This window comes from Scyliorhinus canicula, chromosome 7, assembly GCF_902713615.1.
Source record: "Scyliorhinus canicula chromosome 7, sScyCan1.1, whole genome shotgun sequence".
NCBI classification, from domain to species: domain Eukaryota; kingdom Metazoa; phylum Chordata; class Chondrichthyes; order Carcharhiniformes; family Scyliorhinidae; genus Scyliorhinus; species Scyliorhinus canicula.
In genome coordinates, this window is record NC_052152.1 from 111939993 (window position 1) to 111967370 (window position 27378).

Sequence of the window (27378 nt, forward strand, 5' to 3'; positions counted from 1 at the left end):
CTTGGTTTTCAATGGAGCTATTTTCTTTGCAAATAGACATGTTATCTTTTTGATCTCTTCATACATGCCTGACATTCTGTTTCGAAGGGCATCAGAGTATTCTAGATTTGTAACCATTGTCCAGTCCAGTTTTTTGGACTTTACTTTGACTGGTTCTTTGGGCAATCAGAGTTTTCTCGCTTGGATTGTACTTGTAATGAATGCGAGTGGACTGCTTGGTTTCAATAGTAGGCTCCATCACAGTGATGTTAACCTTGAATCCCATTCAACATTTTCCCCACATATTAAGAGTGCGGTATTGTAGATGAAGGACGTTCCATTTTGATTCTGCACTGCGTGTTAGCATGCCGGATTAGCACCTGTTAAACTGAGTCAAGGATCTGTTCGTTAATATCAGAGGAGGCTGTATGGCTGATGTTACTACAAAGACCTCATTTCAGCTTTGAATTAAAAACTTCAAGGGTTGCATCCACACCAGAGTGCATACCAGAGAGTGATCTGTAACAGTGTATGTTGAAGCTGTTCAGTGAGTCAGGTCTGATGATGATCAGATTCATCGAACCCCCACAATGCAGGAGGCCATTCGGCCCATTGTGTCTGCACCGACCCTCTGAAAGAGCACCCCCAACTAGACCCACTTCTCCGTCCTACCCATGTAACTCCATAACCCCATTTAACCTGCACATTTTTGGATCTGATGCCAATGGCAGCACGGTAGCAGTTGTTAGCACTGTGGCTTCACAGCTCCCAGATTTGATTCCCGGCCTAAGTCACTGTCTGTGCGGAGTCTGTACGTTCTCCCAGTGTCTGCATGTGTTTCCCCCGGGTGCTCCGGTTTCCTCCCACAGTCCAAAGATGTGGATTGGCCATGCGAAATTGCCCTTAGTGTCCAAAAAGATTAGGTGGGGTTACTGGATAGGGTGGAAGTCGAGGCTTAAGTAGGCTTAACCAGCAGAGGGCAGCAGAGCAGAGCTACTGATCAGCTGTTCTGGGGAAATTTGCATACGTGCAGTGCGGTCAGCCTAAGTTGAAGGTGAACCTGCGAAGAAGACCCAAGGAGTTTGAGTAAAGGCAAGCAACCAGCAGAGGGCAGCAGAGCAGAGCTACTGATCAGCTGTTCTGGGGAAATTTGCATACGTGCAGTGCGGTCAGCCTAAGTTGAAGGTGAACCTGCGAAGAAGACCCAAGGAGTTTGAGTAAAGGCAAGCAACCAGCAGAGGGCAGCAGAGCAGAGCTACTGATCAGCTGTTCTGGGGAAATTTGCATACGTGCAGTGCGGTCAGCCTAAGTTGAAGGTGAACCTGCGAAGAAGACCCAAGGAGTTTGAGTAAAGGCAAGCAACCAGCAGAGGGCAGCAGAGCAGAGCTACTGATCAGCTGTTCTGGGGAAATTTGCATACGTGCAGTGCGGTCAGCCTAAGTTGAAGGTGAACCTGCGAAGAAGACCCAAGGAGTTTGAGTAAAGGCAAGCAACCAGCAGAGGGCAGCAGAGCAGAGCTACTGATCAGCTGTTCTGGGGAAATTTGCATACGTGCAGTGCGGTCAGCCTAAGTTGAAGGTGGTTTGTGGAGGGGCTGTCGGCAAGTGACAGTTAAACCCGAAACACTTTGTGAGTGTTTCCCACCCTACCTCCTCCTCTAACCAACCCCCCCACCCCACGGTGGTTGGGAAGCGGGAGCAGGGGCCTGTCGTGAAGGTGAGTGAGTGCCTTTAAATTTGCTTACCTTTCAGCGGGATCAGGGTTTGAGGTAATATCAGGTAAGCTCTTCCTTTCTTTTTCTTTTTCTTTTTCTTGTTTTTTTTTTAATCTAGAGGGGATGTCAGGGAAGGCAGTACAATGCTCCTCCTGCAGAATGTTTGAGGTGAGGGACGCCGTCAGTGTCCCTGCTGATTTCATCTGTGGGAAGTGCACCCAACTCCAGCTCCTCAAAAACCGTGTTAGGGACCTGGAGCTTGAGCTGGATGAACTTCGGATCATTCGGGAGGCAGAGGGGGTCATAGATAGGAGCTTCAGGGAAGTAGTTACACCAAAGACTGGAGATAGATGGGTAACTGTAAGAGGGACTGGGAAGAAGCAGTCAGTGCAGGGACCCCCTGCGGTCGTTCCCCTGAGTAACAAGTATACCGTTTTGGATACTTGTGGGGGGGACGACTTACCAGGGGTAAGCCATGGGGTACGGGCCTCTGGCACGGAGTCTGTCCCTGTTGCTCAGAAGGGAAGGGGGGAAAGGAGTAGAACATTAGTAATTGGGGACTCAATAGTCAGGGGCACAGATAGGAGATTTTGTGGGAGCGAGAGAGACTCACGTTTGGTATGTTGCCTCCCAGGTGCAAGGGTACGTGATGTCTCGGATCGTGTTTTCCGGGTCCTTAAGGGGGAGGGGGAGCAGCCCCAAGTCGTAGTCCACATTGGCACTAACGACATAGGTAGGAAAGGGGACAAGGATGTCAGGCAGGCCTTTAGGGAGCTAGGATGGAAGCTCAGAGCGAGAACAAACAGAGTTGTTATCTCTGGGTTGTTGCCCGTGCCACGTGATAGTGAGATGAGGAATAGGGAGAGAGAGCAATTAAACACGTGGCTACAGGGATGGTGCAGGCGGGAGGGATTCAGATTTCTGGATAACTGGGGCTCTTTCTGGGGAAGGTGGGACCTCTATAGACAGGATGGTCTACATCTGAACCTGAGGGGCACCAATATCCTGGGGGGGAGATTTGTTAGTACTCTTTGGGGGGGTTTAAACTAATTCAGCAGGGGCATGGGAACCTGGATTGTAGGTTTGGGGTGCGAGAGATTGAGAGTAGAGAGGTCAGGAGCACAGTTTTGACTTCGCAGGAGGGCGGCAGTGTTCAGGTCTGTGGTTTGAAGTGTGTCTATTTCAATGCCAGGAGTATACGAAATAAGGTAGGGGAACTGGCAGCATGGGTTGGTACCTGGGACTTCGATGTTGTGGCCATTTCAGAGACATGGATAGAGCAGGGACAGGAATGGTTGTTGCAGGTTCCGGGGTTTAGGTGCTTTAGTAAGGTCAGAGAAGGGGGCAAAAGAGGGGGAGGTGTGGCGCTGCTAGTCAAGGACAGTATTACGGTGGTAGAAAGGATGCAAGATGGGGACTCTTCTTCCGAGGTAGTATGGGCTGAGGTTAGAAACAGGAAAGGAGAGGTCACCCTGTTGGGAGTTTTCTATAGGCCACCTAATAGTTCTAGAGATGTAGAGGAAAGGATGGCGAAGATGATTCTGGAAAAGAGCGAAAGTAACAGGGTAGTTGTTATGGGAGACTTTAACTTTCCTAATATTGACTGGAAAAGATATAGTTCGAGTACATTGGATGGGTCGTTCTTTGTACAATGTGTGCAGGAGGGTTTTCTGACACAATATGTTGACAGGCCAACAAGAGGTGAGGCCACTTTGGATTTGGTTTTGGGTAATGAACCAGGCCAGGTGTTAGATCTGGAGGTAGGTGAACACTTTGGAGACAGTGACCACAATTCGGTGACCTTTACGTTAGTGATGGAAAGGGATAAGTATACCCCGCAGAGCAAGAGTTATAGCTGGGGGAAGGGCAATTATGATGCCATTAGACATGACTTAGGATGTGTTGGTTGGAGAAGTAGGCTGCAAGGGTTGGGCACACTGGATATGTGGAGCTTGTTCAAGGAACAGCTATTGCATGTTCTTTACTTGTACGTACCAGTCAGGCAGGGAGGAAGGGGTCGAGCGAGGGAACCGTGGTTTACCAAAGAAGTGGAATCTCTTGTTAAGAGGAAGAAGGAGGCCTATGTGAAGATGAGGCGTGAAGTTTCAGTTGGGGCGCTTGATAGTTACAAGGAAGCGAGGAAGGATCTAAAGAGAGAGCTGAGACGAGCAAGGAGGGGACATGAGAAGTCTTTGGCAGGTAGGATCAAGGAAAACCCAAAAGCTTTCTATAGGTATGTCAGGAATAAAAGAATGACTAGGGTAAGAGTAGGGCCAGTCAAGGACAGTGGTGGGAAGTTGTGTGTGGAGGCTGAGGAGATAAGCGAGATACTAAATGAATACTTTTCGTCAGTATTCACTCAAGAAAAAGATAATATTGAGGAGGAGAATGCTGAGACCCAGGCTATTAGAATAGATGGCATTGAGGTGTGTAGGGAAGAAGTGTTGGCAATTCTGGACAAGGTGAAAATAGATAAGTCCCCGGGGCCGGATGGGATTTATCCTAGGATTCTCTGGGAAGCCAGGGAAGAGATTGCTAAGCCTTTGGCTTTGATTTTTAGGTCATCATTGGCTACAGGAATAGTGCCAGAGGACTGGAGGATAGCAAATGTGGTCCCTTGTTCAAGAAGGGGAGTAGAGATAACCCCGGTAACTATAGGCCGGTGAGCCTAACGTCTGTGGTGGGTAAAGTCTTGGAGAGGATTATAAAAGATACGATTTATAATCATCTAGATAGGAATAATATGATTAGGGATAGTCAGCATGGTTTTGTGAAGGGTAGGTCATGCCTCACAAACCTTATCGAGTTCCTTGAGAAGGTGACTGAACAGGTAGACGAGGGTAGAGCAGTTGATGTGGTGTATATGGATTTCAGTAAAGCGTTTGATAAGGTTCCCCACGGTCGGCTATTGCAGAAAATACGGAGGCTGGGGATTGAGGGTGATTTAGAGATGTGGATCAGAAATTGGCTAGTTGAAAGAAGAGAGAGAGTGGTAGTTGATGGGAAATGTTCAGAATGGAGTTCAGTTACGAGTGGCGTACCACAAGGATCTGTTCTGGGGCCGTTGCTGTTTGTCATTTTTATAAATGACCTAGAGGAGGGCGCAGAAGGATGGGTGAGTAAATTTGCAGACGACACTAAAGTCGGTGGAGTTGTAGACAGTGCGGAAGGATGTTGCAGGTTACAGAGGGACATAGATAAGCTGCAGAGCTGGGCTGAGAGGTGGCAAATGGAGTTTAATGTGGAGAAGTGTGAGGTGATTCACTTTGGAAAGAATAACAGGAATGCGGAATATTTGGCTAATGGTAAAATTCTTGGTAGTGTGGATGAGCAGAGGGATCTCGGTGTCCATGTACATAGATCCCTGAAAGTTGCCACCCAGGTTGATAGGGTTGTGAAGAAGGCCTATGGTGTGTTGGCCTTTATTGGTAGAGGGATTGAGTTCCGGAGCCATGAGGTCATGATGCAGCTGTACCAAACTCTGGTACGGCCGCATTTGGAGTATTGCGTACAGTTCTGGTCGCCTCATTATAGGAAGGACGTGGAAGCTTTGGAACGGGTGCAGAGGAGATTTACCAGGATGTTGCCTGGTATGGAGGGAAAATCTTATGAGGAAAGGCTGATGGACTTGAGGTTGTTTTCGTTAGAGAGAAGAAGGTTAAGAGGTGACTTAATAGAGGCATACAAAATGATCAGAGGGTTAGATAGGGTGGACAGCGAGAGCCTTCTCCCGCGGATGGAGGTGGCTAGCACGAGGGGACATAGCCTTAAATTGAGGGGTAATAGATATAGGACAGAGGTCAGAGGTGGGTTTTTTACGCAAAGAGTGGTGAGGCCGTGGAATGCCCTACCTGCAACAATAGTGAACTCGCCAACATTGAGGGCATTAAAAAATTTATTGGATAAGCATATGGATGATAAGGGCATAGTGTAGGTTAGATGGCCTTTAGTTTTTTTTTCCATGTCGGTGCAACATCGAGGGCCGAAGGGCCTGTACTGCGCTGTATCGTTCTATGTTCTATGTTCTAGGGCACTCTTTCCAAAAGCCGGTGCAGACTCGATGGGCCGAATGGCCTTCTTCTGCACTGCAAATTCTATGATTCCATGAATGCCCTGATGTTGGAAGTCTCAAGGACATTTTCTGCTTGGTTTGTTCAGAAAGAAGGTGTTAGTTAAAGAACAAGATGGTAGCAGAAAGTCGTGCTCGTCTGTTCTCACTCCAAGCCATAATGTCCGAGGCAGAAGGGCAAAGGCCATTCTTGTGTTGAAATCCCCATGGGGTAAAGATTGGGGATTCTTAGAATCCTCTAACTGTGCCCAAAACCATGTACATACATTTACTTATTTTCTGAAACTTGAAGACGCAAATTGGTTTAATTCCTGATTAGCCACAGGGGAGTGGCTTGAGCAAAAAGAAAAGTCCCTGAAAGGGGACTTTTGTTATTTTCACCATCTTAGATAAATTAAATGAGCAGCAACAGATTTACATACCAAACCGCATCACCCACTAAAACACATCTCAATTGTTTCAACACAAAACTTTATTGACAGTACAAATGTGCCCCCACTGAAATCAACTTTCTACATCAAAATACTTGAAAAATACAAAGCATTTTCTTGTTTTCAAATAAAATCATGAATTATATATGGATGTTTTTGCCTTCAACTTTAAAAACAGACTGCCATAGAGAAACTTTCTGGCCTTGGAAAAGGACAAATAAAGCAAATACGGCCGTGCTCAGTTCCTAATGACAGATGGCCAAAGCAATACCTTGGACTGTCTCATTTGCTTGAAATCCCCCCAGTAACTAATTTACTTGGCCTTGTAAATTACAGCCTTGTTACTCTATTCACTCTTGTCTTCACTCTGGTAATGTCGATACTCCGGCTTTAACTCCCATGTATTTTTGTGGGTCCCTTTTACATTGTAGATACCAATCTCTCTCAAAATCTCCTTCAGATAGGTCTGTGGGCAAGGGAAGAAAAAGGAAAATAATTAACTTGTGCATCCAAAGTTGTGTATTTTACAATGTAGCGTTTCTAAAAAATTAACAAACCTCCCAACCGCACCACCCCCAAGGCACTGGATATTTGACGCAGATGACAACCAAATCATAATAATCTTTATTATTGTCACAAGGAAGCTTACATTACACTGCAATGAAGCTACTGTGACAAGCTCCTCGTGATAACACTCCACGCCTGTTATGGTACATAGAGGGAGAATTCAGAATGTCCAATTCACCTAACAACACGTCTTTTGGGACTTGTGGGAGGAAACCGGAGCACCCGGAGGAAACCCACGCAGACACGGGGAGAACATGCAGACTCAGTATAGACAGTGACCCAAGGCGGGAATCAAACCAGGGACCTTGACGTGTGAAGCAACAATGCTAACCATACACTCCCTCTCACCGGGGTGCACCCCTCATCGAAGTTCAAAGACGGTCGCAGTTTGGCGCCTGCCAAGGTTTTAAATCTCCCCCTCTAGGCCCACTCCCCCGCTCTATCCCTGGAACCTCACCTAACCTGCACACATTTGGACACAAAGGGGAAATTTTAGCATGTTCAATCCACCTAACCTGCACATCTTTGGACTGTGGGAGGAAACCAGAGCACCTGGAGACACGTGGTGAACATGCAAACTTCACACAGTCACTCACGTCTGGAATCAAACTCTAGTCCCTGGTGCAGTGAGGCAACAGAACTAACCACTATGCCCGCCCCTCTGAATCAAACCAAAGGAAGATTTGGGTGGAAACAAAGATAATTTCTACTGGTTGTCAGCTCAGTAACAAGTGGGAAATAGACTCAGGATAATCACCAGGAAAAGGGTACAATTGCAGGACTTTTCACACGAAGGATCACTGGAAAATGGAACATATCACCACTAGCAGCTATTGAATCAGATTACGTCAAAAGAATTGGATGAGTACTTGACACAAAATAATATAAAACAATATGGGAAAGTGCAGGGAAATGAGATTGGAGTAAATGGCTACACTTGGAGAGCTATCATCGTATAATAGAGTGAAGGCTTCCTTCTGAGCTGTGCTTCACATTATAATGGACAAGTATAAAGAACAAATTAGACCGGCACAGCATATTTTCAAGTCAAACCAAAACTTCAAATACTACAGTGCACAACATAACAGGCATTTTAATTTTAACTTGCAAATGAGATGCTGTAACAAATTCATTCAGGGATGCTTCCAAGGCTAGGCTGTGACTCAATGCAATAAACACTAGTACTCATTAAAAATAAATCAGTCTGGACTCAAGAGTATACTCTGGACGCCACTTTATAATAATGATACTGGGATTACACAGAATCATAGGACATGTTTGCTCCTGATAATTCTAAATTATTTAAACATTTGAATGAGTTGTAAATAATATGACAAAATGGGAATTGAAGTGCCTTTAAATTGGAGGAGTTGGCTGTGGTGCATATACTGCAGCCAAGGACTAGTACATTTTCTGGTATGAAGCAATGTGGCACAACACGGCTGACAGACAAAATAACTTTGTCCTTAAATGCCCAACAGACAGGAATTCATAAAAAGCTTAAACCCACTAAGATCAAGCCACATACTATCCCACACATAGGGTCATGTCGATCCTATACTGACAGTGGCACCAGGTCCCACAGAATTGTTACATCAGGGAACACAGCCATTCAGCCCACCATACCAGCTGTCCTAAATGAGCATCATGACTTGGTGCCATTTTTCTGTCTTTTTCCTGTACCAGTGCACATTGTTTCTCCCTCTTCCTCAAATGATTCTGACTGTGCTAAATCCTTCCATGGTCATGTCCTCTTCATCTTTTTATCCTCCCCCTTCTTTCCAGCTGTTCAGAACTCTGTTCCACTGACTCCAGCATCTTGTGCTGACTGTTGACCAGGCCCAACTCTGGAATGCCCTCCGGAAACCACGTTACCTTTTAAGACCCTCGCTCTGTGACCAATTAGGTTATCTCTCCTAATCCTTCCTTCCTTGGTTCAACCTCTGTTCTTCACATTCAGTGAGCAACTAGTTTTCATGGTGGGTTTATTTGACGGAATTTCAAGTTAGCAGCACCATGGATATGTTTCGGCGGTTGGTGAGTTCGATGAGAGAAGTGAGGACTGGGCTGAATATGTGGAAAGGCTGCAGCATTTCTTTTCAGCAGACGTAATAAAAGATGAGGCAAAACAGCGTTCGATTCTCCTGAATATGTGGGGGCAAAGACTGAGGCATCTGGTCACACTACAGAAGTCAGGGGAGATCTCATTTGCAGTTTTTGTTTCTCTGGTCCAGAATCATCATAACCTGAAGACCTCGGTGATAAAGATTCAAATTTCCTAGCCATTTTTGAAAAGCAGGTAAATTGGTTGTTAACTTTGTGGAAGGGCTGAGGGGGTTCATGAATCAGATGGGAGGGGTGGAGCCTTGGAGATTTTTGAAGTTAGGGGGTAGGGAGTTCTCCTTTTTCTCCCATGTTCATAAGGCGTACTCCCGGATTGACTTTTTCGTGCTTAGCAGGGCGCTGATCCCGAGAGTGGTGGGGGCGGAGTATTCGGCGATAGCCATTTCTGATCATGGTCCACATTTGGTGGACCTTGAGCTGGGGGAGGGGAAGGATCAACGGCCGCTGTGGAGGTTGGATGTGGGGCTTTTGGCAGAGGAGGAAGTGTGCGGACGGATCCGTAGGGGTATAGAGGGGTATCTGGAAACCAATGACAACGGGGAGGTGCAGGTTGGGATGGTTTGGGAAGCGCTAAAGGCAGTAGTTAGAGGGGAGCTGATATCTATTTGGGCGCACAGGGAGAGGGGGGGGGAAAGAGGGTCGAGAGGGAGAGGCTGGTGGAGGAGATGGTCAGGGTGGATAGGAGATATGCAGACACCCCGGAGTAGGGGCTTCTGAGGGAGCGGCGCAGTCTCCAAGCGGAGTTTGACATTTTAACCACTCGTAAGACAGAGGCGCAGTGGAGGAGGGCACAGGGGGCGGTGTATGAGTACGGGGAGAAGGCAAGCCGGATGTTGGCTCACCAGCTCCGGAAGCGGGAGGCAGCTAGAGAAATTGGGGGAGCCACGGATGCAGGTGGGAACTTAGTGCGGGGTGGAAAGGACATCAATGGGGTGTTCAGATCGTTTTATGAGGGGCTGTACCGGGCGGTACCCCCCAGGGAAGCAGGCGGGATGGACCTCTTTTTGGATAAGCTGGAGTTCCCAAGAGTAGGGGACGAGCGGGTGGAGGGTTTGGGGGCCTCAATTGAGTTGGTGGAGGCGCTGGGAAGCATGCAGACAGGGAAAGTGCCGGGGCCTGACGGGTTCCCGGTGGAATTTTATAAGAAATTTTCAGATTTGCTGGGCCCGCTGCTGGTGAGGACCCTGAATGAGGCCAGGGAGGGGGGAGCTTCGACCCCCGATGATGTCCAGGGCAATTATTTCTTTGCTCCTGAAGCGGGACAAGGGCCCCCTTCAGTATGGGTCTTATAGGCCGATCTCGCTCCTTAACGTAAATGTCAAGTTGTTGGCAAAGGTGCTGTCCAGGAGGGTAGAGGATGTGGTCCCGACGGTGATTCATGAGGACCAAACGGGGTTTGTAAAGGGGAGACAATTGAATGCTAACGTGCGGAGGCTCCTGAATGTTGTGATGATGGCGCCGGTGGCTGGGGAGTCAGAAATAGTGGGGTCCATGGATGAGCAGGAAGCTTTTGATAGGGTGGAGTGGAGTTACTTGTGGGAGGTGTTGCGGAGGTTTGGGTTTGGTGAGGGGTTCATTAGTTGGGTGAGGTTGCTGTACAGATCCCCGGTGACGAGTGTGGTGACGAATGGGAGGAGGTCAGAGGACTTTCGGCTTTCCAGAGGGACGAGGCAGGGGTGCCCCTTGTCTCCCCTGCTCTTCGCGTTAGCAATTGAGCCCCTGGCGCTGAGGAACTCGAAGGGTTGGAGGGGGATTGTGCGGCCAGGGGGGGGGGGGGGGGGGAAGGAGGAGCACCGGTTGTCGCTGTATGCAGATGATCTGCTGCTGTATGTCCCGGACCCGGCTGAGGGGATGCCAGAGGTGTTGAGGATACTTGAGGAGTTTGGAGACTTTTTGGGATATAAGCTAAATGTGGGAAAAGCGAGCTGTTTGTCCTGCGCCCGGGGGGTCTGGAGATGGAGATAGGGGAACTCCCGTTGAGGAGGGCTGAGGGGAGCTTTAGGTATCTTGGGGTCCACGTGGCTAGGACCTGCATAGGCTTAACTTTTCGAGGCTGGTGGGGCAGATGGGGGAGCAGTTCAAGAGGTGGGATGCGCTGCCGCTCTCGTTGGCAGGCAGGGTCCAGTCGGTTAAAATGACGGTGCTCCCGAGGTTTTTGTTTCTTTTCCAGTGCCTCCCCATGTTGATCCCAAAGGCTTTTTTTAGAAGGGTGAATAAGTCGATTCTGGGGTTTGTGTGGGCGAGGAAGGCCCCGAGAGTAAGGAGGGTATTTTGAGAGTAAGGAGGGTATTTTGAGAGTAAGGTGGGTATTTTTGGAGCGAAGAAGAGAGGTAGGGGGCCTGGCGCTGCCCAACCTGTGTGGATATTATTGGGCGGCGAACGTGGCGATGATTCGCAGGTGGGTGACGGAAGGGGAGGCATGGAAGAGACTGGAGGTGGCGTCCTGTGCGGGTACGAGTCTGGAGGCTTTGGTGACGGCCCCACCTCCACTCCCCCCGGCAAAGTACTCCACGAGTCCGGTGGTGGTTGCGTCTCTCAAAATCTGGGGACAGTAGAGGCGGCATAGGGGGGAAGTGAAGGCCTCAGTTTGGGCCCCGATACGGGGCAATCACCGTTTTGCGCCAGGGAGAACGGGTGGGGGATTTGGGAGTTGGCACAGGGCAGGCATCAGACAGTTTGGGGACCTCTTTTTGGATGGGAAGTTCGCGATTCTGGAGGAGCTGGTGGGGAAGTGGAACCTCACCCCTGGGAACGCTTTTAGGTACATGCAGGTCAGGGACTTTGTTAAGAGGCAGGTGGAGGAGTTTCAGTGGCTGCCGCCAAGGGGGGTGCAGGACAGGGTGCTTTCGGGGACGTGGGTCGGGGAAGGGAAGATCTCGGCTATTTACCAACTGATGCAGGAGGAGGAGGATGCCTCAGTAGATGAACTCAAAGCGAAATGGGAGGAAGAGCTGGGGAAGAGATTGAGGATGGGACGTGGTCGGACACCCTGGAGAGGGTGAATTCTTCCTCCTCTTGCGCACGGCTCAGCCTAATTCAGCTGAAGGTGCTGCACAGGGCTCACATGACGGGGGCAAGGATGAGCCAGTTTTTCGGAGGGGAAGACAGGTGTGGGAGGTGTTCGGGTGGCCCGGCAAACCACACCCATATGTTTTGGGCATGTCCGGCTCTGGAGGGGTTTTGGAAGGGGGTGGCGGGGATTTTGTCGGAAGTGGTTGGGTCTAGGGTCAGGCCGGGCTGGGGGCTCGCGATCTTTGGGGTAGCTTCGGAGCCGGGAGTGCAGGAGGCGAGAGAGGCCGGCATTCTGGCCTTTGCTTTTCTAGTAGCCCGGCGCAGGATTCTGTTACAGTGGAGGGATACGCGGCCCCCGAGTTCGGAGACCTGGGTCAACGGCTGGGTTCATCAAGTTGGAGAGGACAAAATTTGCCCTGAGGGGGTCGGTACAGGGGTTCTTTCGGCGGTGGCAGCCCTTTCTCGATTTCCTGGCCAAGGGGTAGAGAGTGGTCGGTCTCTGCAGCAACCCAGGGGGGAGGGGGGGCGGGCAGGGGGGGTGGGTTTGGTGATGGTTGGGTGGTGTGTTTTTGCGGTGGTGGGTTTGTTATGTTATTTTTTTCTTTCTTGTATTGCTATTTGTTATTATTTATTTTGGGGGGGGGAGAGTTCCTTTCTTGTTTTGTTTTGGCGTGGAAACACGCCTTGTTTGTTTTAAATTGCGGGGAGAAAATTTGTATTTGTTATTAAAAATTTGAATAAAAATTATTTTTAAAAAAAACTTTGCGGAAGGATTACACTAGCTTTCAGAACATGAATTATGGAGCAGTTTTAGAAGACATGCTTAGAAATAGGCTGGCCTGCTGCATCAACAGGAACAGCATTCAGCATCAGTTGCTGGGTGATGCCACACTGGCATTTGAGACAGCTATGGAAATTTCTCAGAGTATGGAAATGGTTAGCAGCAATGTGAGACATATTTAGCAAGATAATGGTGGTCCTCAGTCGGGATCGCTGCACCAAGTACAGAAAGGAGCTGCACGCAGAATGGGGAAATCAGTGGAGAGTTTTAGGACCACACTATACCAATCATTGCTAATTTCTGGATGCTGTTTATCACTGATGCAATAAGAATAAAATATTTATTGTTATAAGTAGGCTTACATTAACACTGCAATGAAGTTACTGTGAAAATCCCTTAGTCGCCACATTCTGGCGCCTGTTCGGGTACACAGAGAGAGAATTCAGAATGTCCAATTCACCTAACAGCACCTCTTTCGGGACTTGTGGGAGGAAATCGGAGCGCCCGGAGGCAATCCACGCAGACACGAGGAGAATGTGCAGACTCCACACAGACAATGACCCAAGCTGGGAATCGAACCTGGGACCCTGGAGCTGTGAAGCAACAGAGCTACCCACTGTGCTACTGTGCCACCCAGAAGATGCAATTATTGAAGAAATGCAGGGGTGCAAGAGGCAAGACGAAGGCTGAACAAGAAATAGCTCGAGGAAGCCTCAAGCAGCTACGCATCTCGTGGAAGGCTCAGAGCAGGCAGATGAGCATACTTACATATTTAATGTGCATGAGACATGAGCAGAGACTATTTTTACCACAGTAGTGGTGAGTGGTAAGCAGGTCAAGATGGAGTTGGACACACGTGACCCCGTGTCTATAATTAGTGAAGAGATCTATAAGTTGACATGGGATTCTAACCGAGTGCCTGCCTGTACTTCGGAAGGGATTAATCTTTGGACGTACACCGAGAGAGTATATACCTTTGTTCAGGGCGTTGGAAGTCCATATTGCATTTGGTAGTCAAGAAGCAACAGCACACTTCCTTGCAGACAAAGGGAAGGGGCTAAGTTGCAAGGGGTATGACTGGCTCAGTAAAATTCCTTTGAACTGGGACAGGATCAAACACATGAGGGTGACCGAGGATGTTGTCAAGAAGTATCCAGACGTGTTCAAGGATGAAATGGGTACATTGCGTGGTACTACTGTGCAGTTTTACATAGATCGTTGGGCTACTCCTTGATTTTTAAAGCCTATGACAGTGCCCTAAGCCATAAGAAGGAAAGTGGAGGATTTGGAATGGCTGCAAGGCTTGGAATCATTGAGCCGTTTCAGTTTTCTCATTGGGCATCTCCAATCATTCCTGCCCTTAAAAATGATGGTACGATGCACATATGTGGCAACTACAGACTCACTATTAACTAGTTTTCTAAGTTGGATGTTTATCCATTACCTCAGGCAGAAGATTTGCTTTCAGGTCTGGTGGGAGGTTTTCAAAATTGGATACGAGCCAGACATAACGGCAGCTCTTACTAGTGGAAGAATCAAAGCAGCTCGTGACCATCAACATGCACAAAGGGTTGCTCACGTAAAATTGTTTGTTTTTTGGCATATCCTCCAGTCCGGCGATCTTTTGGAGGACGATGGACAACCTGTTACAAGACATTCCTCAGGTGGGGGTCTACTTGGATCACATCGTAATTACGGTGAAGACCAAGGAGCACCTCAACAATCTGGATCAAGTTTGGTTTTCAGAGGCGGGGCTGCGTCTGAAGCGGGAGCAAATGCATTTTCAGGGCACACAAAGTGTGGAGTCAGAATCACTGCAAAAGACTCATCTCATGTGGAAGGGAATGTTCGAGCGATTATGAAGATCTGGAGCCCAGGAATGTGTCAGAGCTCGGGTCATTTTTGGGCTTAGTAGGGCAGCACAGTGGCGCAGTGGGTTAGCCCTGCTGCCTCACGGCGCCGAGGTCCCAGGTTCGATCCCGGCTCTGGGTTACTGTCCGTGTGGAGTTTGCACATTCTCCCCATGTCTGCGTAGGTTTCACCCCCACAACCCAAAGATGTGCAGGTTAGGTGGACTGGCCACGCTAAATTGCCCCTTGATTGGAAAAAAATGAATTGGGTACTCTAAATTTTTAATTTAAAAAAAATATTTTTGGGCTTAGTAAGCTATAATGGAAAGTTTTTTTTCAGCCCTGTCAACAGTGTTGGCTCCATTGTATCTATTTCTGCACAAAGAAAACAAATGGAAGTTGGAGTCTGCACAGAAGGTTTTCAAAGATGTGAAATTGGCTAATCTGCAAGTCCATTTTGATGTAGACAGGGAATTATTCTGTTGTGCGATACTTCGCCCCACAATGCGGGGGTGGTACTGTCTCATTAATGGAGAATGGGTCTGTTTTGCATCTAGGACGCTGACAAAGGTTGAAAAGGGATGTTCACAATTGGACAAAGTGGGTGAAAGGATTCCATAGTATCTCTATGGTCGTTCAGCCACCAGATGTACCGACCACAAGCCACTAATGAGCCTTTTCCTCCCACTGCCTCAGAAAGCATACAGTACTGGGTGCTTACGGCCCCGCCATTCAATCAGATCATGGCTGATCTCTTCCTGGTCTCAAACCCCCTGGGAGGTACGTGATAGTGATTGAGATGTTAGAGGGGATGCTCCTGGTGTTGGTAAACATGTATGCACCTAATTGGGCTGAGGTTGGCTTTGTGAAGTGGTTACTCGGAGTGGTTCCAGACCTGGGCTCTCACCAGTTGATCATGGGATTGTAATTCTGTAATGGAGCCGAAGTTGGATAGGTCGATCTTCAAGTTAATGGGAAGGTCGAGGATGATGAAAGAGCTGGGATGGTTCATGGAAAGGGTGGGGGTGGTGGATCCATGGACGTTTGGGAACCCGGGAGGAAGGGAGTACTACTTCTTCTTGAACGTGTGTAAGGTGTACTCTCAGATTGATGTTTTTGTCGTGAGCCGTGCAGTGCTGATGGGGACGGTAGGGGCAGAATATGCATGAATTGTGATCTCGGACCATGCGTCACACTGGTTAGATGTGAGGTTTGGTTCAGGACAGGAGCAGAGGACGAGCGGAGGTTGGATTCGGGACTTTTGGCTGATAAGGAGTTTTGTGAGAGGTTGAGAGTGGCAATTAAGAACTATGTGGAGCTCAACCAGAACGGTGAGGTATCAGCGTTTTGGGAGACCTTGAAGGTAGTGGTCGGAGGAGAAATTATCTTGTTCAAAGCCCAAAGGGACAGGACGAGGAGGAAGGAGCACCGGCGATTATTGGACAAGATAGTGGAGGTGGACAGGGGATACTCAACGGCCCCCATAAGAGAGCTGTTGGTGGAGAGGAAGAGGTTGCAGGGGCAATTTGAATAATTGACAACGGGCAAGGCGAGGGGTGTGCAGGATGAGTATGGGGAGAAGGCCAGTCGTATGTTGGCCCAACTGTTGCAGCATTCAGGGAAATTTTGCAGGAGAAGGGGGAGGTTGTGTCAGAGCCGGAGAGGATAAATGAGGTGTTTACGGTTTCCTAGAAGGGGCTGTATAGGACTGAGCCGGTGGGGCAGGCAGAGGATATGGGGCGGTTTTTGGAGTTCCCAGAGGGAGACAGGAAGAGGCTGGCATTGGAGGAGCCATTGGAGTTAAGGTAAGTGATGGAGTGCATTAGTAGGATGCAGTCGGGGAAGGCCCCGGGGGCAGCGGAGTTTTACAAGCAGCGTATGATGGAGTTGGCCACCCACCTGATGGGTGGAAAAGGGGATGTTGCCAGCTACGTTAGCGCAGGCATTGATTTCGTTGATCCCAAAAAAGGGAAAGGACCCACTGAAGGGTGCATCCCACAGGCCCATTTCGCTGATAAACACAGATGTGAATGTCCTGGCGAAAGTGTAGGTTGGAGGGGTGCGACCTGGAGGTGGTTTCTGAGGACCAAACGGGTTTTCTGAGGGGGAAGCAACTCTCCAGTAGCATTAGGAGGTTGCTGAATGTAATTATGACTCCGTCAAGGGGACAGGAACCAAAGGTGATTGTGTTCATGGACACGGAGAAGGCATTCGACTGGGTAGAGCGGAGGTGCCTGCTTGAAGTTTTGGGAAGATTTGCAATAGGACTGAAGTTAGTGGCGTGGTTTTGATTGTTGTATGCATCCCCCATGGCTAGTGTTCGAACCGTTGTTATTTGTGTGACTATAGAACCCCTGACGATGATCCTTTGGGTGCCAGCTGAGTGGCGAGGACGACCTGTTGTTTGTGTCGGTCCTGTTGGATAGCATAGGCAGAATTATGGGCTTGTTGCAGAGATTCGGGGCATTTTCCAGCTATAAGTTGAATGTAGGGAAGACTGAGGTAATCCCGGTGAACATGGCGTGGCAGGAGGGCTAACTTGGGGGCACAACCATTTAAGGTAGCAAAGGACCGGTTAGGTATCTGGGGATCCAGGTAATGCATGAGTGGACCAGTGCATAAGGGGGGGGGGGGAGGCTCGCTACAAAGGCTTAGGCAGAGAGAGTGGTTGACACTCCGGAACCTGATGCACTAATTTTGACCAGTTAATGTGGAGAAGGCGTGGCGTTTTGGGGGGGGGGGGGGGGGGGGGGGGGGGGGGTCAACTTCCTCCTGTGCTACAATGAGCTTGATTCTGTTTTAAGTGTTGCACAGGGTACATATGACTTGGGCTCAGATCAGTGGGTTCTTCCCAGGAGTAACAGATGTGTGTGAGGTGTGGGCAGGGGCCGGCGAATCATGTTCACATGTTCTAGGGTTGCTAGAAGTTGGAGAGCTTCTGGGAGGCGGTGTTTGGGACTTTATCAAGGATAGTGGGGGCCAAGGTGAAGCCGGACCCCATAAACATAGAACATTACAGCGCAGTACAGGCCCTTCGGCCCACGATGTTGCGCCGTCCTGTTAAACCCCTCTAAAGTCCCTCTACACTATTCCCTTATCGTCCATATGCCTATCCAATGACCATTTGAATGCGTTTAGTGTTGGCGAGTCCACTACTGTTGCAGGCAGGGCATTCCACGCCCTTACTACTCTCTGAGTAAAGAACCTACCTCTGACATCTGTCCTATATCTATCTCCCCTCAATTTAAAGCTATGTCCCCTCTTGCTGGACATCACCATCCGAGGAAAAAGGCTCTAACTGTCCACCCTATCTAATCCTCTGATCATCTTGTATGCCTCAATTAAGTCACCTCTTAACCTTCTTCTCTCTAATGAAAACAGCCTCAAGTCCTTCAGCCTTTCCTCATATGATCTTCCCTCCATACCAGGCAACATTCTTGTAAATCTCCTCTGCACCCTTTCCAATGCTTCCACATCCTTCCTATAATGTGGCGACCAGAACTGCACACAATACTCCAAATGCGGCGGCACCAGAGTTTTGTACAACTGCAACATGACCTCATGGCTCCGAAACTCAATTCCTCTACCAATAAAAGCTAACACACCGTACGCCTTCTTAACAACCCTCTCAACCTGGGTGGCAACTTTCAGGGATCTATGGACATGGACACCGAGATCTCTCTGCTCGTCCACACTACCAAGAATCTTACCATTAGCCCAGTACTCTGCCTTTCTGTTATTCCTTCCAAAATGAATCACCTCACACTTTTCTGCATTAAACTCCATTTGCCACCTGTCAGCCCAGCTCTGCAGCTTATCTATGTCCCTCTGTAACTTGTAACATCCTTCTGCACTGTCCACAACTCCACCGACTTTAGTGTCATCTGCAAATTTACTCACCCATCCTTCTACGCCCACCTCCAGGTCATTTATAAAAATGACAAACAGCAACGGCCCCAAAACAGATCCTTGTGGCACACCACTAGTAACTGGACACCAGTCAGAGCATTTCCCATCAACTACCACTCTTTGTCTTCTATCAGCTAGCCAATTTCTGATCCAAACTGCTAAATCACCCTGAATCCCATGCCTCTGTATTTTCTGCAATAGCCTACCATGGGTAACCTTACCAAACATTTTACTGAAATCCATATACACCACATCAACTGCTTTACCGTCATCCACCTGTTTGGTCACCTTCTCGAAGAACTCAATGAGGTTTGTGAGGCACGACCTACCCTTCACAAAACCATGTTGACTATCTCTAATCAAATTATTCCTTTGCAGATGATTATACATCCTATCTCTTATAAACCTTTCCAAGACTTTTCCCACAACAGAAGTAAGGCTCACTGGCCTATAGTTACTGGGGTTATCTCTACTCCCCCTCTTGTACAAGGGGACAACATTTGCTATCCTCCAGTCCTCTGGCACTATTCCTGTAGACAAAGATGACTTAAAGATCAAAGCCAAAGGCTCAGCAATCTCCTCCCTAGCTTCCCAGAGAATCCTAGGACAAATCCCATCCGGCCCAGGGGACTTATCTATTTTCACACTTTCCAGAATCGCTAACACCTCCTCCTTATGAACCTCAAGCCTTTCTAGTCTAGTAGCCTGTATCTCAGTATTCTCCTCGACAACTTTATCTTTTTCCTGTGTGAATACTGACGAGAAATACTCATTTAGCACCTCTCCTATCTCCTCGGACTCTACGCACAACTTCCCACTACTGTCCTTGACTCTTACCTTAGTCATTCTTTTATTCCTGACATACCTATAGAAAGCTTTAGGGTTATCCTTGATCCTACCTGCCAAAGACTTCTCATGTCCTCGCTTGGCTCTTCTTAGATCTCTCTTTAGAGCCTTCCTAGCTAACTTGTAACTCTCAAGCGACCCAACTGAACCATCACGTCTCATCTTCACATAAGCCTCCTTCTTCCTCTTGACAAGTGATTCAACTGCTTTAGTTACCCATGGTTCCCTCACTCGACCACTTCCTCCCTGCCTAACAGGTACATACTTATCAAGGACACGCAGTAGCTGTTCCTTGAACATGCTCCACATTTCCATTGTGTCCATCCCCTGCAGTTTTCCTCTCCAGGCGATGAATCCCAAGTCTTGCCTCATCGCATCATAATTGCCTTTCCCCCAGCAATAACTCTTGCCCTGCGGTTTATACCTATCCCTTTCCATCGCTAAAGTAAACGTAATCAAATTGTGGTCACTATCACCAAAATGCTCACCTACTTCTAAATCTAACACCTGTCCTGGTTCATTACCCAGTATCAAATCCAATATGGCCTCGCCTCTTGTTGGCCTATCTATATACTGCATCAGGAAACCCTCCTGCACACATTGGACAAAAACGGATCCATCTAAAGTACTCGAACTATAGTGTTTCCAGTCAATATTTGGAAAGTTAAAGTCCCCCATAATAACTACCCTGTTATTTTCGCTCCTATCCAGAATCATCTTTGCAATCCTTTCCTCTACATCTCTGGAACTTTTCGGAGGCCTATAGAAAAGCCCTAACAGGGTGACCTCTCCTTTCCTGTTTCTTAACTCAGCCCATACTACCTCAGTATTCGAGTCCTCATCAAATGTCCTCTCAGCCACCGTAATACTGTCCTTGACTAACAATGCCACCCCTCCCCCCCTCTTACCACCTTCCCTGAACTTACTGAAATATCTAAACCACGGCACCTGCAACAACCATTCCTCGCCCTGCTCTATCCATGTCTCCGAAATGGCCACAACATCGAAGTCCCAGGTACTAACCCATGCCGCAAGCTCACCCACCTTATTCCGGATGCTCCTGGCATTGAAGTAGACCTTCCTTCCTGCCGGTACACTCCTGCAACTTTGAAACTTTACTTATGACCTCACTACTCTCAGCTTCTTGTGTACTGGAGCTACAATTCAGGTTCCCAATCCCCTGCTGAACTAGTTTAAACCCTCCCGAAGAGCATTAGCAAACCTCCCCCCGAGGATATTAGTACCCCTCTGGTCCAGGTGTAGACCATCCCGTTTGTAGAGGTCCCACCTACCCCAGAATGAGCCCCAATTGTCCAGGAATCTGAAACCCTCCCTCCTGCACCATCCCTGCAGCCACGTGTTCAACTGCTCTCTCTCCCTATTCCTCGACTCGCTAGCACGTGGCACGGGTAACAACCCAGAGATAATAACTCTGTTTGTTCTAGCTCTAAGTTTCCACCCTAGCTGCCTGAATTCCTGCCTTACATCCATATCCCTTTTCCTACCTATGTCGTTGGTACCTATGTGGACCACGACTTGGGGCTGCTCCCCCTCCCCCTTAAGGATCCCGAAAACACGATCTGAGACATCGCGGACCCTGGCACCTGGGAGGCAACTCACCAACCGCGAGTTTCTCTCGTTCCCACAGAATCTCCTATCTATCCCCCTAACTATGGAGTCTCCAATGACTAATGTTCTACTCCTTTCTCCCCGTCCCTTCTGAGCAACAGGGACAGACTCTGTGCCAGAGACCTGTACCACATGGCTGACCCCTGGTAAGTCCCCCCCCCCCCCCCCCAACAGTATCCAAAGCGGTATACCTGTTACTAAGTGGAACGACCACAGGGGATCCCTGCACTGACTGCTTACCCCCAGCCCCTCTCACCGTCACCCGTCTATCTCTATTCTTTGGCGTAACTACCTCCCTGAAGCTTCTATCGATGACCCCCTCTGCCTCCCGAATGATCCGAAGGTCATTCAGCTCCAGCTCCAGTTCCCTAACATGGTTTTTTGAGGAGCTGGAGTTGGGTGCACTTCTCACAGATGAAATCAGCAGGGACACTGACGGCGTCCCTCACCTCAAACATTCTGCAGGAGGAGCATTGTACTGCCTTCCCTGATATTACCTCTAGATTTTAAAAAAACCAAGAAAAAGAAAGGAAGAGCTTACCTGATATTCCCTCAAACCCTGCTTCCGCTGAAAGGTAAGCAAATTTAAAGGCATTCACTCACCTTCACGACAGGCCCCTGTTCCCGCTTCCCAACGACCGTGGTTTTTTTTTTTGGTTAGAGGAGGTGGTAGGGGGGAAACACTGACGAAGTGGTTCGGGTTTAACTGTCACTTGACAACAGCCCCTCCACAAACCACCTTCAAATTAGGCTGACCGCACTGCACGTATGCAAATTTCCCCGGAACAGCCAATCAGTAGCTCTGCTCTGCTGCCCTCTGCTGGATGCTTGCCTTCACTCAAACTCCTCGGGTCTCCTTCGCAGGTATACCTTCAAATTAGGCTGACCGCACTGCACGTATGCAAATTTCCCCGGAATAGCCAATCAGTAGCTCTGCTCTGCTGGATGTTGGTGATCTTTGAGGTTTCGGAGGTGCTGGAGCTGCTGGAGGGGAAGGGGGCCGGTGTCATGGCCTTAGCCATTGCCCGTCGACAGATTCTTTTGAAGTGGAGGTCAGATAGGCCACTGGGGGTTGCGGTTTGGCGAGGGGATCTGTACAAGTTTCTCTGATTGGAGAAGATTAAGTTTGTATTAAGGGAGTCGAAAGAGGGCTTTGTGGTTCAGTGGAGGCCGTTCATGACTATGTTTGAGGAGCTGTTCACCGCCCGGGGGGGGGGGGCTAAAAGGGGAAAATGTACAAATTGTTAACTCTATTTTGTTGGAATGTTGTTATTGTGTTTTGAATAAAATATTTTTCAAAAATAAGACAGAGATAGATAGCTGCGGGATCCTCCGCTTTGCCGGCAGCGCACCCATGCCCGCGGGTTTCCTGATGGCGTGGGGGAGTCAAAATGGGAAAACCCATTGGCCGGCAGTGGGAATAGAGAATCCCGCTGTTGGCATCCCGCATGTAAAATTAAAATACATGGGATTAGGAGTAGTGCATTGAGAAGGATAGAAAACTGGTTGGTAGACAGGAACCAAAAAGTTGGAATAAAAATGTATTTTTCTCAAATGACAGGCAGTGACTAGTGGGGTACTGTAGGGATCTATGCTAGGACCCCAGCTATTCACAATATATAATTAATGTTTTGGATGAAGGAACTAAATGTAATACCTCCAAATGTGCAGATGACACATAGTTGGGTGGGAAGGGGAGCTGTTAGGAGGATGCAGAGACCCTGCAGTGTGATTTGGACAAGTTGAGTGAGAGGGCAAATGAATGGCAGATACAGTATAATTTGGATAAATGCGAGGTTATCCACGTCTGGTAGCAAAAACAGGAAGGCAGATTATCTGAATGACCATAAATTAGGAGAGGAATGTGCAACAAGACCTGGGTGTCCTCGCCGTTGAAGGTCAGCATGCAGGTACAGCCTGCGGTAAAGAAGGCAAATGGTATGTTGGCCTTCAAAGCAAGAGGATTCAAGTACAGGAGTGGGATGTCTTGCTTCAATTATACAGGGCCTTGGTGAGGCCACAGCTGGAATATTGTGTGCAGTTTTAGTCTCCTTATCAGAGAAAGGATGTTCTGGCTCCAGAGCGAGTACAGAGAAGGTTTACTAGACTGATTCCTGGGAGAGGACGACTGACGTATGAAGAGAGATGGAGTCGGTTAGAATTGTATTTGCTGGAGTTCAAAAAATGAGGGGGAAATTTCATAGAAATCTATAAAAGTCTAACAGGACTAGACAGGGTAGATGCAGGAAGGATGTTTCCGATGGTGGGGTGTCTAGAACCAGGAGGAACAGTCTGAGGATGCGGGGTAGCCCATTTAGGACAGAGATGAGAAATTTCTTCACCCAGAGAGTGGTGAGTCTGTGAAATTCGTTACCACAAAAAGTAGTTGAGGCCAAAACATTGTATGTTTTCAAGAACCAGTTAAATATAATTTTGGGGCAAAGGGATCAAAGGATCTGGGGAAGGCAGGATCAGGCTACTGAGTTAGATAGTCAGCCACGATCATAATGAATGGCAGAGCAGGGGGCAAAGGACCAAATAGCCTCATCCTGCTCCGATGTTTCTGGAAATTGAAATCTGGACATTGAGGGAATGAGCTGGAATGTTTTAGAAAGTAAATTAAAACCCTTATCTTGGGTAACAAAGTCAGTTCATTAGTATTTGTCATTTAATTTGATTTCTGCACACCCCCAACACCCACCAGATTTAAATTGAAGCATTTAGTATGTATTTCTTCGAACAGATTAATGGGAGGAGTGGTCAGTTTGTCAGTTGTCTCTGTGTTTGTGCTGTGAGCTCAGGCAACAGAGTGACTGACGAGTGCTGGCTTCATGTGCTTGTACAAAATTCAACACCTCACTTGGTAGCTTCAACTCGTTGTTAGTATTCATGCTGGTTAGGAAATATGATTGTAAGATTGTTCAGGCTCCGACAGCAAGCATTACATAACAATGTTGTGTGCCTCTCCAAGAAAACATGAGAAGGCATGCTGTGGATTCCCAGATGCTTAAACGGTAAATCTGAGGACATTCCAAATCATGGGGCTTTGAAATTTGCAATTTGCACTCTCAAAGGCCCAAGAGATTCTCACAAATGAAAACCCAATTTTCAGGTTAAGATCATTAAAATACTGTACAGCATGTGGCATTTTATATCAAAGCTCAACTTATTTATATTTATATCACCTGAAGAAGCTTCAAAGTAGCTATGAGTTTTAAACCAGCAGATGGCACCAATGGACTTTGAATGCATGTCATTCCCTTTTACTTACAACTGGCTGCTTGGTGATGTCCACCAGATCCTTAATGTTGTAGTACTGATGTTTCTCAAAGGCTGAAAACAGCATATCCAGCACTTGTTGCCGATCCGCACGGGCACGTTTCCCATCTTCCTTCTTCTTCCTTTCGTATTCAATCTAACAAAAAGCACAATATTTGAAATTGAGTGCTTGTTCACATTATAACACCACAGCAGAAACCTTTTCGGGAACCTGCAGCAATTTCCTGCTTCGGTGTGTTGTAACAATGAAATGAACGAGATAATGGGTGACTGTGTGCAGTTTGCACTTTCTCCCCGTGTCTGCGTGGGTTTCCTCCGGGTGCTCCGGTTTCCTCCCACAGTTCAAAGATGTGCAGATTTAGTGGATTGGCCATACTAAACTGCCCCTTATTGTTCAAAAGGTTAGGTGGGGCTTACTGGGTTACGGTGATAGGGTGGGCTTAAATAGGGTGCTCTTTCCAAGGGCTGGTGCAGACTCGATGGGCTGAATGGCCTCCTTCTGCACTGTAAATCTGTAAATTCTATGATTCTTTGTGGGTTGCTGCCAAATGTTTGCAGCATCACACGACATTCATGCAGATCCATTCTTTCGCCAATGTTCCATTATTACTAGATTTCTACCAATGCTTCTCTGCAATTACACTGCCACTATGCAAAAGGACTCAAGGAGACTATTTCTCCAATCTCCCCATTGGTGTCTAGAAGCAGGGTGCTTGCCTTCTGACCAGCAGGATCACAGCTTGGTATGGCAACTGCTTGGCCCAAGACCGCAAGAAACTGCAGAGTGTGGTGAACTCAGTCCAACTCATCACACAAGCTTGCCACCCTCACATTGATTCTGTCCACACCTCCCGCTGCCTCAGGAGGGCAGACAGCATTATCAGAGACCCTCCTACCCAGGTTTTGCCTTCTTCCAGACCCTTCCATCAGGCAGAAGGTACAGAAGTCTGAAGGTCCTCACATCCAGACATAGGAACAACTTCTTTCCCAGTTACTAGACTCTCAACAGCCCCCCCTCGGACTGATCTGTTCCCTGTAAGAATACGATTCACGACGTCCTATGTTGTTCTTGCTCATGTATTTGCTTTGTTTGGCCCCTTGTTCCGCACTGTAACCAATCACTGTTTTGTCAATGTGCTCTGTTGATTATTCATTTTTGTCTACTATGTACGTACTGTGTACGTTCCCTCGGCCGCAGAAAAATATTTTTCACTGTACTTCGTTACATGTGATAAATTTTAAAAAATTACACAGACCATGGAGGTAGGAATCGCACCATCACAAATATATTTTTTTCACAAAATGAAGATAGGCTGAAAAAGCTAATCTCCAACCAGGCTCAACAAAATGAAACAACGTTGACAACTCTGGAAAGATTCTTTGAGCAGAACCTAAGCTCTTAAAGTTTCAACAAATTTGTTTTTTTTTCTTAAACCTCCTTTTCCTCTATTAATTTTATCTGTGTGTTTTTGACAAATAAAGGAGCTACTATCTATGGTTGTCCGTCACTCGCTGGTACCTTGTTCAACGGGCTACTTTTCACCTGTGATCCCTGCCTCGGTGGCGAGCTTGGCAGCTGAACCAACCCTATCCTTATCCCATATCTGTAGGTACGCTCAGTGGCAGCCCCACTGACAGGATAAGCGATCAGAAGTGAGGGGTAACTTCCCCAAGTTAGGTTCAGTGAGGTCAAATATAGTGCTCTTACCGTCACTGCAGTAGGAACCTGGATCTTGCAGCCTGCGTGACTATTGACTCACTGTCTTATAGAATCAGAGAATTTACAGTGGGAAGGAGGCCATTCGGCCCATCTAGTCTGCACCAGCCCCTGGAAAGAGCACCCCACCTAAGTTCACACCTCCACCCTATCCCCATAACCCAGTAACCCCACCTAACCCTTTTTTGGGACACAAAAGAGGCAATTTAGCATGGCCAATTCACCTAACCTGAACATCTTTGGACTGTGGGAGGAAACCGGAGCAGTCAGAGGAAACCCACGCAGATACGGGAGAACGTGCAGACTCCGCATAGGCAGTGACCCAAGTCGGGAATCGAACCTGAGACCGTGGAGCTGTGAAGCAACTGTGCTAACCACTGTGCTACCGTGCTGCTGTCTTGACCAGCTGGGCCTGACCACAGAATCAACTGACAGTTTAAAATCAAGCCAGCTGTGTTGGAAGCTCCACAGAAGGAGACTTCATCTCTCTGAAGAAAGCCATTCACACGTCAGTCCATTTTAAAATTTGCCAAGGTTACAAGCTTCCCAAAATGATCAATTCTGAAACATCATGAGAAAGACACAAAATAGACAGAATTTTACAAAGATTAGATCTGGCTAGCTTGACCGTCTATAATCTAGATGTAAACTCAGCCTTTTTGACAGTGTCTGTTGTCCACATTTATTATTCAAAACCAGTGCCTCTCCATCTAATGTTGCTGCTCTAGGCCGGTTTCTCAATCCTTCTCTACCATAGCATTCTCTGATAAAATCCTACTACATAACAAGTAAAGGGAAATCTAAAAGATGTGAAGTAATAAGTTGAGAGAAATAAGATGTGCGTCAGTAAAATAGTAGAGCAGGAGGCGAGGTGAGGGTGTGTGATCCATGTAAGCTTTCTTTATACAAATGCACACAGTATAAGCGAGTGTTTTTCAAACTTTTTTTCCGGGGACCCATTTTAACCAACCGGCCAACCTTCGGAACACAAACTGGTCAACCTTTGCGACCCACACCAGCCGACCTACACGACTGACGCAGGCCGACATTCGCAACACAACATTAATCCCCAATCAACATGCCTGAAGGAGATGATTTGGTCATTGTTCATGGGAGCCTGTGTGCACATATCGACTGCTGCGTTTTCTACCTTACAGCAGTGACTGCACTTCAAAAGTACTTACTCGGTTGTAAAGCACTTTGGGAAAATCCCGAGGTCATGAAAGGTGCTACATGAATGCAAATTGAAACAGTCCCAGATGAGCTCGCAGTACCGGGAAATACCACTCTATCTATCAGGACTCTGTTGAAATTCGGGGCCTCAGCGGGGGACCCCCTGCCGATGCTGCACTTTATCCCGTTTCCTGCACTGAGGAGCTCCACACGCCAGAACTCCTCAGTGCAGGAAGACATCAGGTGGGGGGGGGGGGGGGGGGGAGGTTGGCGTGACCCTGCTTTGCAATCAGTGGCA

General features: G+C 47.9%; 1 protein-coding gene across 2 annotated transcripts in view; it reads right to left on the bottom strand.

Annotated features, from left to right (window-relative positions):
* Nucleotides 1-6215: 6215 nt before the first annotated feature.
* The window catches only part of gtf2f2a (general transcription factor IIF, polypeptide 2a), a 206009-nt gene continuing 184846 nt past the window's right edge, over nt 6216-27378 (bottom strand). For both annotated transcript variants that reach the window (XM_038802690.1, XM_038802689.1), the window contains 2 exons: nt 24183-24326; nt 6216-6659 (listed from right to left, as the gene is read on the bottom strand). In XM_038802690.1, the coding sequence (XP_038658618.1) occupies nt 6540-6659; nt 24183-24326 (264 nt within the window). In that variant the 3' untranslated portion in view covers nt 6216-6539. The remainder of the gene's footprint in view (nt 6660-24182; nt 24327-27378) is intronic.